This window comes from Lactuca virosa, chromosome 2, assembly GCF_052849685.1.
Source record: "Lactuca virosa cultivar CGN04683 chromosome 2, Lactuca_virosa_CGN04683_v6, whole genome shotgun sequence".
Lineage (NCBI taxonomy): Eukaryota > Viridiplantae > Streptophyta > Magnoliopsida > Asterales > Asteraceae > Lactuca > Lactuca virosa.
Window position 1 is genome coordinate 277,226,963 of NC_136427.1, and position 14,809 is coordinate 277,241,771.

Below are 14,809 nucleotides of genomic sequence, written 5' to 3' on the forward strand. Positions count from 1 at the left end.
TATATCCCACGCTGCTCCTCCCAAACTGTCTATAATCAATGAGTAAATAACTCAGCATAATCTCATAAATACCCCCACGGTCAACCCTGGTCAAAGTCAAGGTCTATAGTCAAGGTCAATAGTCCATATTAACCTTGACTCGTCGAGTACAATCAGTCACTCATCGGGTCCCCTGTTTAACTCATCGACTCGCCGAGTCACTCGAGGGACTCGTCGAGTTCCTAGATGTTCACGGCTGTAAACCACCAACCGTACACCCTTGACCGTGAACCCTCGGACGTGAACCCTTGGCCGTGAACCCTTGGCCGTAAATGAGAAAATCCTCTCGACTCGCCGAGTCACTAGAGGGACTCGACGAGTTCTCACGTATTCGGTTCTTTCCAGTGGATTTAAGGTTTCAAACTTCAGATCCATACTCTCCTAGTGAAGATGTCACGTAAAGTTGCAAACTTTACGTGCATGCATAGCCTCACATGGCCATAACACCATAACTAACCTTCAAACAAGGTTTTAATCACTAGAAGAAAACAGGCCTTTAATGACACGCAATTTATGACATGCAGTGATTATGATACGAAAAAGTGTGTAACCTAAAAATAATGTTAGCTCTTCATAAATTTTAAGGGTTTAGGGCGCGCATTTTTGCGTGCCCTAAAACTAGTATCATAGCAAAGAAAAAAAAACACGGAGGGCGCCTTTCGTAAAATGTGTGTCGTGTAAGAATGTCGCTTTATATTTTTTTTAATAAGGCGCGTTCATTCCTCCTAATAACCAACTAGGGCTTTTTTTCACAACTAGGGATTTTTTCCACATTCATTCCACACAAAATTGTGAACATTTCTACCGAAGAAGAATAACGATCGTTTCTCTTTTATCCCAATCTCTGAATCCTACCCCAAAAATTTATGTAATATCTGCTAATATGAATCGTGAAAACTCTTGGAATAGTAGCGGAAGCGAATAAAGGATCAGAAGAAGATGGCCCTTCGTTAGATGATCCGTGTATCCATTTTACAAAAAGCCTATACTTCTGTAAATGACTGGCGCCGTTCTCTCTGGTCAATCCTTCAACGTTCATCATCTGCATAATCGTTTTAGGAACAACGTTCTTCACTCCTAAATGCGCAACAACCTCCACAAATCTCTTGTGCAGTTGAGGAGTCCAAACCAAACGAAACCTTTTCAACGCTAGCGCCGCCGCTATCAACAGAGTCAGCTTCCTCTCCAGCTCCACCGATAGCGCTGCCGCTATCAACTCTCCTTAATTTCCTCGAATCAGAACTGTCTTGAGTCAGATCGATGGTCTCCTCGCCTTCCACAACCATCTTGAGTCAGATCGACGTTCGGCAACCCAACCTCCCACTCCGAAACTCGATCGTCGTCATCTCTACCGCTGACATCGAAGTCGTTAGTTCTGACTTCCTCTCCCATAGCAATAAATTGGTAAGCAATTTGAACCGATTTCAACAAATTAAACACCCTGGTTAACATTTTTTGGGGTAGGATTCAGAGATTGGAGAAATTTAGGGTTCAAGAAAGGTCTTGAAAGCTCCTGAAAGACTGCAAAACAGGTAATTAAATCGAATTGTTGGCTACTTCATTTATTTTCTCTAATTAAATTATGAATCTTTTGTGTTGGCTTCGTCTTGTGTTGCTTATGATTTTACATTTTTCTCTCACCACTTGATTTTCACTCCTCTCAAGGTTACACTGAGTTCTTTGGTGGGAAGCAGTTTATCCAACAATGTATTTCTGTTGTTGATTTAGTTTTCTAATTTAGTAGGAAACCCAAACTTGATCCTTTTGATATTCTATTCGAAGAACAGGCCCTAGAGATCAGATTCCCTTAAGGAACAATGGTATCCATGAATTCTTTCAACAAATATGTACAGAGCTCCAATATATCCACATAAACTCTCATCCACTGACTATTTACTCATTCGCTCTTCAAAGGGAAAGCTCTCATTAAGACGCATTGACCGGATTTACGTTGTTGGTCAACAGGTTTGACCTATATCTTTCCTTCGTTTTTTTCCATCTATATATTTATTTAAAATGTGTAATTTAAATAGGAGCCTCACATGGAGGTGATGTCCCCTGTATCAAAAGGTGTTCAGATGTATAATATGAATAGGCTTATGGTGTTCATGTATCGTGAGTTTCGTGCTCTTCAAAAAAATGGCTTGACACCTGCCATTCGTGCCAATGAGTTATCTACACAGTTTGCAAATGTAGCTGAAGTTTCTTTAAGAAAGAGGTTAAAGTTATTCTGTGATTTTCAGGTGAAATTTTACTCATTACTTTACTTTTTTACCCATAATACCAATATATTAAAAATTTGTTTTATATTTATGGAACCAATCACCAGAGGGGTTCATGGGTTATGAAGCGAAATTTTCGTATTCCATTAGAGGATACCTTTGGGGAACACGCAGTTCATTGTAGAGAGCTCCTTGGTTTCAAGTACAGACATGATGTGGTTCGGGATGTTCTCTTTGATGATTGTCGGTGTGCTGGTATTTCTGTGAAGAAAGAAGCGCCGGTGAACTTTTTGACAGACCCGCAGGATGGAAGGTCCACACTTAGACCGGCTGACATTTTGGTCTTTGGATGGATAGGAGGGAAGCATGCGTGTGTGGATCTTACTGGGGTCTCTCCTCTCGTTGGTTTGGGGAGCGGGGGTTTCACAGCTGGGCATGCCGCTTTGAAAGCCGCTGCGTGCAAAGTGGTAAAGCACGAGAATGCATGTATAGAAAATCAACATGTGTTTGTACCTTTTGCATTCGATACATTTGGTTTTCTCGCACCAGAGGCGGTGGAGCTCCTCAATAGAGTCCAACGGGTCATGCATTCTAATGTCATATCTCCTAGATCCACAAATGTAGTTTTCAAAAGAATTGGTTTTGCCATCCAAAAAGGGCTAGCGGCGCAGCTTGTTGCCCGTTTGCCTTCAATCGATATGTATTGAACATTTTGTTGTTTTATTTGAAACTACAATTAAGTCAAAAAATTAGAGGAGGAGCTTAGAAGAACGGTGACACCAGAAAATGTATGTTTTCACTTTTCTTTAATCTTTATCTTCCTTTTCTTTTATCTTATTTCTTTTTGTGTGTTAGGTGTGTGCTTTTGAAAGCATGCTAGCTGGAATGTGCAGACTTAAACGTCTAGGAATCAGCATGACTCATCCATCTGGTCTCTTCTCTGCAATGAATCAGCACCCTGATAAAGCAATAGCTTTAGCTGCTGCTTCCCACATCGAGAGAGAATTACAAATAACTCCCTGGAATTGAAGTAACAACTTTGTTTCTTGTACAAATCAGGTAAAAAAAACCAAACAAGGACTTAATACTTAACTGGATATGATTTATTGGTTTGAAGTCTTAAATATTGTTGTTCAGGATAGAGGAAATATTGAAAGATTGGAGATTACTGGTGTTGGTGATCCATCTGGTAGATGATTAAGATTTAGCTATGTTCGAACTGCTCCCAAGGCTCCAGTTTCAAATGTCATTGAAAAGAAAAAAGTTGCTATAAATAGAAGAGGATCTACAGTCACTAGAAATGATGCTGATCTTCATAGATTAAGCATGGATGCTGCAAGAGAGGTGCTTATTAAATTCAATGTTCCGGAAGAACAGATTGCAAAAGTTACAAGGTGGGTTAAAGGGTAGCTTTTCTTTGATAAAATGATATAGTTTAAGTGTTGCTTATTTCTTGTTTGCTGGTATCGCCTCCGTCTGATTTGGGCATAATGTGTTTTTTGTTTTTTGTTTTTTGTTTTTTGTTTTTAGCTTTTGCTATAATTTGCTTATATTATAGTAATCTGATTTGGTTATAATCTGAAGAACATAATGTTTTTTTGACAAAATTGCAAGAATGGTCCCTGTGGTATGTCAAAACTAGCAATTTTGGTCCAAAATGGGTTTGGCTCGCAAGGATGGTCCAATAGTTTCGTTTTGTTGCGAGTTTAGTCCAATTTCCAATCAACTTTTTGATAGTGTCGGATTTGCCCCTTATTATTTATTTTCCAATTTTCTTTTATTACAACAATTAAAAAACAATTAAAAACAAAACAAAAATAAAATCTCTCTCTCTCTCTTGTTTCTCACCTGATAACAAAAAAAACGAAGGCAAACAGCCGAGGCTACTACCCTGTTTCCACCCTCGACAACTAGCAGACCCCAAGCACCCGGATACTTGTTGTTGATGCCTTCATCGACTACAACCCCCTCCTTATATGTTCTATTTAAATGGCCATCAACCCTATTTTTGTGTTTCCTTTTCTGACAAACAAAGCAGTCAAACAGTCCCTTGGATCGATGTTTATATATATGTTGTCCTTCTTCTTTGTTTTCTGTAATGAACACACTCTCAATTGTGTGTGTTTTTATTCTTTTTCTGATAAAAGAACGAGAGACGACAACCCCCTCATTCCCTACTCTTCTTCTTTCTTCGAGACAGTTGAGCTCCGGTGGTGCTTTCCGATTCATCACTGCCCAACAACCCCACCTCTTCTCTTGCTTCCGTTTTCCTCCTTTTCTTGTCGTTCGGATCCGCTAAGACATCCCCCCAAATGTCGATTGTTTCTTTTTTGCCCCCTCCCTTCGAGTTTCACTGTCGAAGGTTCATATCATTTACCTTCATATTTTCCATTCCTGATCAGTGGAAGAGATGAAGAACGAAGACCCTTTCCTTTCCCAGCCGCACCGGAGCTCCCGTCGATCTGCCTTTCGTTCGAATCGATGGTGAGTTTTCGTTTCAGGTAAGGTTTTGTGTGTGGATTTTGTTTCAGATCTACCCTTCTTCATATTCGTTTCAAATTTGGAACCAAGAACATACCTACCTTCAACTTTTGGATTTGGGTTTTATTTTAGATCCAAAATTAAGAACGAAGAACACCCATTGTGGATTTGGATTTGGGATGTTGGATGGTGGTGGGTCACGACAGGGGGAGGAGGAGGAGCTCGACTGTGGTGGCTCTCTTCGCCGGAGAAGTGAGAAACGAGGGAGATAGACGAGTTTGAGATGAAAGGGAGGTCGAGGAAGGGATTCTGACGGCATCGGCTGTGGTGGGAGGTTGGGCTGTTGCAAAACGAGGGGAGGTGTTGCCTTCTCCGGCGATGGAGAAGAAGGAGGAGGGAGTTTTTTTCTGATGAGATACTAATGAGAGAGAGAGAGAGATTTTTTTTTCTTTTTTTGATTTCTGTAATAAAAAAATTGAAAAAGTGAAAATACCAAGGGCAAATTCGTCATTATAAAAAGTTTTAAAATTTTTGGACTAAACTCGCAACAAAACGAAACTATTGGACCATCCTTGCGAGCCAAACCCAATTTGGACCAAAGTTGCTAGTTTTGACATACCACAAGGACCATTCTTGCAATTTTGTCATGTTTTTTTTTTCTTTTTCAATCTGATTTATTTGTTATTTCCACAATATCCTAATCATATATGACGTTCAAGAATATTTGACAAATCTAGTTCATTTCAAGGTTGGAAAAGTTAGCAGCCAACTAATCTTGGAATGAATTTTTTAGATGAAGATGTTCAGAAGTATATTAATGAATGATTATCATTTACCTTTTGTTGTTTAAAGTTTAAACAAACTTATAGTGAAACTATATCAAGCATCTAAGCCCCATATTTTGCAATTGTTCTTTTCTATGGTTGTTGCACTTTTTCTCAATACATCATCTTTATTCATTGTAGTCCAATTTCATGTTCATCTTCACTGTCAATGGATGGAGGTATGTCTGCACCCAAGCCGAGCCCCAGCTTGATTAGCACTGCTATTCATTCAAATTATCCACGTGAAGTTCCTTCCGTGTTGGCCCCTATCCGGTTACCTGATGATATGTTCCCTTACCGTGTCCCTGTAACAACAACAAAATCCCAGAAAAACCCACTCCCAGCACCTCACACTGAATGCAAAGTCAACGTTGACCAGCCTGATCTAGATCATGAAAAAGCATGTACTATACCTGATAAAGAGATTAGGGAACATGGTGAGAAAGAAAAAGACACATCAGAAGACACAGAACAAAGAGAACATGATCAAGATTATAAATATTGTGATGTGACACATCATTTTTCCCAAAATAAACCCCCACGTACTCTTGAAGACTCTGTAGCTGAACTCTTTCATCAAGGTATCTACTAGTCCCATCTGGCTGTTGTTATAAAGGTATTGCATTCTTTTGAACAATTGATTTCATGTCCTTATTGAACCTTTGTATGTTGGAAGATGTACATGGCCAAATGTTTTGTCTTCGTGAGAAGGTGAAGGAAAGATTGAGCAACTCAGATGATTACTAGTCATTTTGAAGTGCATTGCAGAGTATTGCACAAAGAGTATTACTCGACCACAACTACAATCAAGGGTAAACTTATATACACAATACACATTATTTAAAGATTTATTCTTTTTTGTTTCTAGTATCTGCTTCCTGCTTTATTGCTAGTTATCTGCATTCGTTGTTTGTGTATCCATAAAACTTCTAGATGACTTTTTGTGTGGTATCCTTAGATTTAATTTGATAAATTAAAGAAATTTTTATTTTTGTTAGGTAAATAGTTTGCTTGGAGCATATCCGGATCTTGTGGAAAAAGTCAATGAGTTTATAGATCATAGTGAAAAAACAAGTAATTGTACACATAAGTTCTTATTTACATTTACATGCCTAATAAGAATCTATAAATCTTCATCTAATAATGTATATATATGCAGATAGCTCTTCCCCATGAGTAAGTTTACATATAATAACATATATCCTAATCCCAATGACGATTTTACCTAAATGCCCCTCCATGTTATTTCCTCAGTAATGTAGGATGTTAAATTGTTTTTTTTCATGACTCTCTAGCATGACTTTGACTAGCTTTGGCAGGATCTTTATGGAGTGATGGACATTTACCTGGAGTAATAAAGTGTAATGACGGGGGTAAAGATGGAAATTCTGATGGAGATGAAATGGAAAAGAATAGTTCGGCCATCAAGGAGAAGTATCTAACAAAATCAATTCAAGAACTTGACCTTTCTGACTGTGAATGTTTTTTTCATATTTGACCATGTGTTCATTTTTAATCTCTCTTTCTCTCACTTTGTTGTAAACAGGTATTTTCTGCTTTTGGGCCTGTTTTAAAGATAGCAATGTTTGACAAAAATGGTGGAGTTCAAGCTCTAATTCAATACCTTGGTGAGAGTTAATTAATTTTTTTGATAACAAGTGTTGAGAAGCTTATTGTATATAATATAATTTTGTAAAATGTTAAAAATAAATTATAAATTTCAGATGTTCAGACAGCTATTGTAGGCAAGGAAGCATTTGATGACAAGGGTTTTAAAAAAATCAGCACAAATCTTGTTTACAGAGAGGCACACATTAGGTTATTAGAACTATTAGTTTGTAAATTTCGTTACAACTTCTATTGATTTGTTTTATCTTTCCATGGAACGATTATTTGTATGACATTAAATTTTATGTAATGGATTGTATTTTTTGTATATGATATTTTATTTTCTATTATGAGACATTAAATGCAAATTTAATTTGAAAATTAGTAAATTTATAAATAATATTTTTTTAAACATTTAAAATTACGATACGCAAAAAGGTGTGTCATATTCATTTATGACATGACCTTTCTTGACAGGGGCTTTAATGATACGCAATGGGAGTCGTAAGGTTACGACACGCAAATGCGTGTCGTCTTCCTTTATGACAGGGTCTTCCTTGATACGCATTGCATGTCGTAAATGAGCGTCGTAAATGCGTGTCGTAACTGCGCGTCGTAAATGCGCATCGTCTATAGACGACGCGCAAAAGCGTGTCGTCTCTCGTTATGACAGGGCCTTCCTTGACACGCATTTGCGCGTCGTGTGAGCATTTTACGACACGCATTGCGCGTCGTAAAAGGCTGTTTTTCTAGTAGTGAACGCATGGAGAGGGGATAAGCTTATAAAAAGGTGTGACTTTATGATATTTGGGACCTAAGAAAGTCCAAATCTAGAACCATATCCTTGTGATAGGTCCAGATCTAAGCTTGCTTCCATTTCCTCAAAGTTGGTCACAACTCTCAAATAGAATCTAGGCTTAAGGTAACAGATTCGTACCTCAATTCAATGCCCAAGACAAACTAGATGCTAGATCTAGTGTTTTCTCCTTGATACTTCTTCTTCAAGCTTGGAATTCCTTCCACAACCCCAAGATTTAAGCTCCCAAAGCTCTTACTTCACACACCCAAGTGTTTGCGGCCGTAAACGATCTCTTATGATGCTAAGGGAGGCTACAAAGGCGTATAGTGTCGTTTATATAGGGGGAAAACCCCAAAATTTAGGGTTTTCTTTAAACAGCTCGGACTTGCCGAGTCGGACCTTCGACTCGCCGAGTCGGTCCCGTCTCGTGTTCCATGATACCACGACCCTACTCGACGAGTTGATCTCCCAACTCGTCGAGTCCATGCATAAAACATTTCCAAATCAAACCAGGTGTTACATGAGTCTTGATAACCACGACATGGTGAATGGAATCAACCACAGGAAAAAGGAGGGATTCGAAGCTAAACGAGAGTATCTTTTATTCTTTGTTTTAGATCGTCTTTTTAGTCATTAATTAGGTATTTTAGTTTAAGTTTTTCTGAACTTGTAAAATTAGATAGAAGCCCCACTTTTAGTTGTTTTTAGTTTTGCTTTTAGTAATTATTTTATTAATAAATACCGTTCCATGTGATTGACACATGACTTACCCAAGCTATTCCATAATCTGACTAGGTACACTGCCTATAAGTGCATAATTTAGCTAAGTACTTAGGTTTATAAATTTAAAGCTAGATAGGTATATAAAGTGCACATCAGTACACGATCTTAAAGTGGGATACACAAACAAAATCCCAAATATGCCCTTCACTCCAGTTCTATTTCTCCTATTCCTACTTCTCCTTAGTCAACTCTCCTTGACCAAAATTGGAATTGTGCTATGACCAATAAATTTAATGCTTTACTTAAACAGAATACATGGGATTTGGTTCCTCGTCCATGGGATACTGATGTAATTGGTTGTCATTGGATTTTTCGACATAAATTTAAGTCAGACGGGTCTCTTGAGCGATACAAAGTACGTTTGGTAATTAATGGTAAATCGCAAGAGTTTGGTGCGGACTATGGCGAAACGTTTAGTCTTGTTGCCAAATCTGCAACAATCCGAACAATTCTTATTCTTGCATTGAGTCGTCACTGGCCTATTCACCAACTTGACCTCAAAAACGCTTTCCTCCATGGGAATCTCAAGGAAATAGTCTACATGCACCAACCTCCAGGGAATCTCAATAATGAATATGCTTATCTACTTTTCTATGTCGATGACATAGTTCTTACGGCTTCTTCCCCTCAGCTAAAGGTCCAAATCATCTCTTCCCTAAAATCTGATTGTCACATGAATAACCTCAGTAACTCACGTATTTTTGTTTCTTTCACAACAAAAATACGCAGGTGAAATTCTCAAGACAGCCAAAATGGAAAACTATAAACTGGTTGCTACACCAACAGACACTAACTCTAAGCTCAATGCTTCGGTTGGTGATCCAGTTGCTGATCCTAGTGCCTATTGCCAGTTAGTTGGTGCTCTATAGTATCTAACTTTTACTAGACCCGACATTTCCTATGTTGTTCACCAAATGTGTCTCTTCATGCATGCTCCATGGGAACCACACTTAAATACTTTAAAACACATTCCCCGTTATTTAAAAGGCACTCTTCAACTTGGCTTGCATCTGTACTCTAGCAAGCCATCTCAACTTATTGAATATACTGATGCCGATTGGGGTGGTTGTCCCGACACACATAGTTTGACATCCAGATATTGTGTGTTCCTAGGTGATAATTTGATTATGTAGTCTGCTAAACGACAACCGACCCTGATCCATTCAATACCTTGGGGTTGCTAATGTTGTTGTCGAGGCTTGGTGGTTGCTTAATGTTGTTGTCAAGATTGCTACACCAATGTATGAAACATATTGAAATGGACATACACTTCGACCGGGAAAAAGTTGCTCCTGGTCACATCCGTGTTCTACATATCCCTTCTACTTATCAAACATTTTCACCAAAGGATTGCCTCCTCAACTCTTCTTGGACTTTAGATCCAGTTTGAACTACGTCCTCCTCCCGCTCCAACTGAGGGGGGCTATTACCGAAGATTATTTCCTTGTTTATTGTATTTTATATTTGGCATTGATCCCTTTGTATTTGTATTTATATATACAAAATACTGAATGAGAATGCAAGAACTAATTTGTATTGTATTAGATTTCATTATGTTGATAGATCGAGGACGAGCCGAGGATTGGTCGGGGAAAAACCAAAATCTAAAGGGGAGGGGATTCGATTCCATGCATCCTTCGGGGATGGGGACGAGCTTAGGCACTCGGCGATGGGGACAAGGATGGTCAACCCTGCCTCATCCCGCCCCATTTACATCCTTGTGTGTAACTCCATGGCTTTTAACTATCAACTTTGAGGAGTTCCCACATCGGTTTAACAAGGAAGGTCCACACTCCTCATCTTTTATATAATGATTTTTGGAGGCTCTTAGAGTTGGCGTATTCCTAACCTAACCATTTTTGGTTGGTGCCCATATAGCTAATGTCAAAGTTTTCTAGTTTAAACCAATAGGTTCGTTTTATGCATAATCATTTGGAACGATAATATCTCTCCACTGCTTGCATAATCCGTATAACAAAAACTTTTGTTGGATAAACAGATCAAGAGTGTGTTCAAGAATTGGGCTTGTTCCTGAACACAAAAGTGCAAGTCGCTAACAATGGTGGATGGACACATTTTGTGGGGTTTGTTTTTTTTTTTTTTGTTTCTTATGCGATTTTCGTGGGAGCATTTTAGAAAAAAATATATTTTGAAAATAATGGTTCATGGAAACTAAAATCACAGATTCAGCTTTTTAGGGTTTGAACAAATGAATTACAAGTGATACATCAGGCAATAGGGTCGAAATCACAATTTTTAAAAATGTTTATATACACGATCCTTAAATTATCCAAGTCGACTAATATTCGAATCCCAAAATTGCTATAGTTCAAAAATATATATAAATGAGGTGATATGTATGTAGGTTTTCGTAATTACATTCTCTTTACATATACATGATGCATTATAGAATCATATATAGTTGAATAAAGAATACCATAATAAAGGAGGAATTTACTTGCTATCGAGCATTCATAAGTGTTACGGTGACTTCATTGATAGAATCCAATGTTGGGGCCGATGACAAAGAGTTGATTTCTGTCACAAACCTCTCTTCCGCAAAAAATGCAGGTTGCTTAGGTGGAGGCAAATAGTTCTCATTACCCAGCATGAGAACCACTGACGGCATCGTGGGCCTATCATCTGCATGATGTTGTACGCATAACAAACCAATATGCACTGCCCGTAGTACTTGAGAGGTGACACATGAGTCTCGCACAGATGAGCTAACTAGCTCAACTGACTTTCCATCTTTGTGGAGTTTCCATGCCTAATGTCAAAATAAGAAGTTATTAGCATAATCCAAGGCGTTAATAGTCACAAAATACTATGTAATAATCCATTTCACATTGATAGAGAGTAAGGATTATAAGCCACTTATAAGTTATGAGCCTTAAGGCTACAAATAACTTCCATCATGCATATATGGGGTGTTTCAGAATAACTTCCATCAAGCGCTTAATGGGCTAGACTATAACTCGGGTATATATGGGGTGTTTAAGAATATAGGCCTCATGTACTTATTTACTTACATGTCCAATAAGGGTGTCATTGTAATCTTGTTGAGAAAATCCTCTATTTTTCTTCCCACTCACTATTTCCAACACCAAAACTCCGAAGCTGTACACATCCGACTTTACCGAGAAAAGGCCATGCACTGCATACTCTGGAGAGATGTAACCACTGAAATATAGTTTGACAAATTCGTTGATCATGTATGAGAATTTTAAATGAAACTAATACAATCAAATGAGAATATCTTAGATTCTTACTATGTTCCAACCACTCTGTTCGTGTTAGCTTCAGTCTCATATCCGCTAAACTTTCTAGCAAGGCCAAAATCCGATATCTTGGGATTCATGTTCTTGTCCAGCAATATATTGCCAGCCTTCAGATCTCTATGGACGATTCGTAGGCGTGAATCTTGATGCAAATAAACAAGTCCTCGAGCAATCCCATTGATAATATGAAAACGAAGAGGCCAATCAAGCATGATACTTCTAGATGCATCTGCAAAACAAAGTCACTAAATTAGTGTATATACAATTAACGAACTAATTACTATATATATCGCAAATGAAATGTGTGTGTTCGAACCGAATATAAAGAAGTCAAGGCTTTTGTTCTCCATGTATTCATATATCAACATTCTTTCATCTCCTTGAATGCAGTATCCGAGAAGCTTCACAAGATTTCGATGCTGAAGTTTGGCAATACATCCAACTTCATTCTTGAATTCATCAAGCCCTTGTGACGAAGTTGCTGAGAGTCGTTTCACAGCTATTTCTCGTCCATCTTCAAACACGCCCTAAAGATCCAGGTTATGGATATATCATTAGCTATCTTTCATATGTAAATATTAATTATTGTTTTTCATATAAAGAGGGAATGTATTACATTACCTTGTAAACCGGACCAAATCCACCTTCACCGAGCTTATTGTCGAGAGCAAAGTTGTTAGTTGACTTAGCAATCATGGACAAGCTAAATGCGGACAACTCTGTATCTTTATTCCTATCCTCATCATTGGTATACTTCTCCTCACGGGCTTGCATCAAAACTACAAGTTAGGATATATAATTAGTGTGTCTGCTAATTTCTAGTATTATATAGACCAGAAAAAAATAACTTGGTTGGGGTACCTTGTCTTCTCTTGCGAGATCTTTTCTTCTTTCTCCATGCTACATACAGTGCTAGAATCAGACATACAATAAATGAACCAATTGCAGCTGACACAGCTATAGTGATCGTTGGTTTCTTCTTTCCAGACCCTGAGCCATATTCTGGGGAAGTAGGGCCTTTATTCAATCCAAATAAATGACAACTGATCATCAGGATGTTATTTTGTACATATACACACGAATCATATACAACTACAATTAAAGCTTCAATAACAGAGATGGAAATGGAGAAGAGAAGCCTTACTTGGTAGTTCGGAAGCAGGCATTCTTATGTGAAGTTCTTGTGTTTCATCATACACCCGAATATCCATTAGATCACCGAACCATAGCAAGCATCCGCGTCCACCATTTCTGATATCTAAACTTGCATAAGCTGTACAAGAGCAATTCTCTTTGCAAGTTGTTTCACAATCATCAAGTGTCATGGTCAAATTGTACACTGAACGATTTGTGTCTGGGAATTTTACACCTGAAAGTGTACGAAATCCATCCCCATTCCCACAAGCTAATGGTGTTATCCTTTGACACCCACTTGACCAGTCTGCTAAATTCCATTCTTCAGGGCGCCGTGGTTCAAACCCTTCCAGGCAACTACAAGCAGGGGCGTTGTTAATGTTGCAGTTTCCATATGGACCACAGATTGCATAACGCGCACAAGCATCAATGTTACTTGCAGTCGAATAGACAGTCCAATTTTGTGTGCGATTGACCCAAATCAAGTCTTCGATTCTGCCATCCGCACTCAAATGCATCCTGGAAATAAGCGAGTCGTTCACAAGTGCATATTCATAGTATATCTCATTCTCATTGAAAACAAACTGGTGTGTGAATATTGAATTTTCGCCTAAATTAGGCATACCATTGAATGTAACACCATTCCATGGTCCGAATCTCGACACAGGAGCCATATTTTGCCTCTCAAAAAGTTGTGGATACCCATTTGTATCCACCCGAAAGACATACTGACCTGCAGAAGGAGAAGGGTCATCATCGCTCCTCCATGACCTCAAGTATGTTTCTCTTCCTGTTATCAAATCCACGCCGATTCTCATTCCTGAGAGAAGGGTGTCTACAGGATAATCAAAACTTTGCCAAATTAAACTTCCCTGATCCCTCAGAACAAGATTTCCAGTATCCATAAGTTGAGCCACCACATCGCTACCTCTATCAGATGCCGATGAATTTGATGACCAGATTACAGAGCTGTTACCACTGAGAATTTGGAGTGCACCCTGGCTAACTCTGAGCACACCAGACGTATCATTCAATGGAGTCTCTGTGTTAGCAACCCACACCACCGTACGGGTTGGTATCATCTTGTACCATATCCCTACGTACCGATTATTTGATCTGCCAGGTCTGAAGAACCCCATTTCAAAGATTTCACCAGCTGAAACAATGGTGTCACCATCTGTGATGGTTTGATTTGCTGATATGGTGTCTGCTGCTGCTGCAAAAGTTATCAAAATTGAGATTAGAAGAGTACCAAAGCATAACAAGAATATGGTAAGCTTCTCCATGAATGTGAACTTGTCCCTCGTTCATATGTGGATTATGTGTGGGTTTAAGCCATAAACGGCATGGGCCGAAAGAAACAAACTTTTCTGACCGAGGAAATTTAGAGGCAAAATTCAAAGATGATGGTCCACTTGAGATAATTAGCAACCGTCCAAGTAACACGCAGTTGACCAGCTATTTTCAACAACACCCACTTGCTACAATGGTCGATCAACCTGCCACACAAGTTATATATTAATTCAAACTAGAAATCCCATAGAATGATAAAACAGATAAACGCTCGATCACGATAGCCTGATTGTGACGGGACTTGTTGGTACCAATGAGTAGGGCCAAACAAAGGTTTTCACCAAT

The 14,809-nt window shown here is 38.6% G+C and overlaps 1 protein-coding gene and 1 pseudogene across 3 annotated transcripts; both read right to left on the bottom strand.

The window, feature by feature from the left end:
• Nucleotides 1-871: 871 nt before the first annotated feature.
• On the bottom strand, nt 872-1,431 carry LOC145158541 (transcription factor LUX pseudogene; annotated as a pseudogene).
• Nucleotides 1,432-11,061: 9,630 nt separating this feature from the next.
• Nucleotides 11,062-14,634, bottom strand: LOC145161160 (G-type lectin S-receptor-like serine/threonine-protein kinase At4g27290). 3 transcript variants are annotated; one of them, XM_079080631.1, is made up of 8 exons: nt 13,797-13,948; nt 13,182-13,690; nt 12,899-13,054; nt 12,659-12,816; nt 12,354-12,564; nt 12,029-12,266; nt 11,789-11,939; nt 11,062-11,526 (listed from the first exon to the last, which is right to left on the bottom strand). In XM_079080631.1, the coding sequence occupies exons 1-8, from the start codon at nt 13,817-13,819 to the stop codon at nt 11,218-11,220; spliced, it is 1,755 nt and encodes a 584-aa protein (XP_078936757.1). In that variant the 5' UTR covers nt 13,820-13,948; the 3' UTR covers nt 11,062-11,217. The 3 variants fall into 3 exon arrangements, with proteins under 3 accessions (XP_078936757.1, XP_078936756.1, XP_078936755.1); XM_079080630.1 differs by having other exon boundaries at nt 12,659-12,804; nt 13,182-14,634; XM_079080629.1 differs by having other exon boundaries at nt 13,182-14,632.
• Nucleotides 14,635-14,809: the final 175 nt, after the last annotated feature.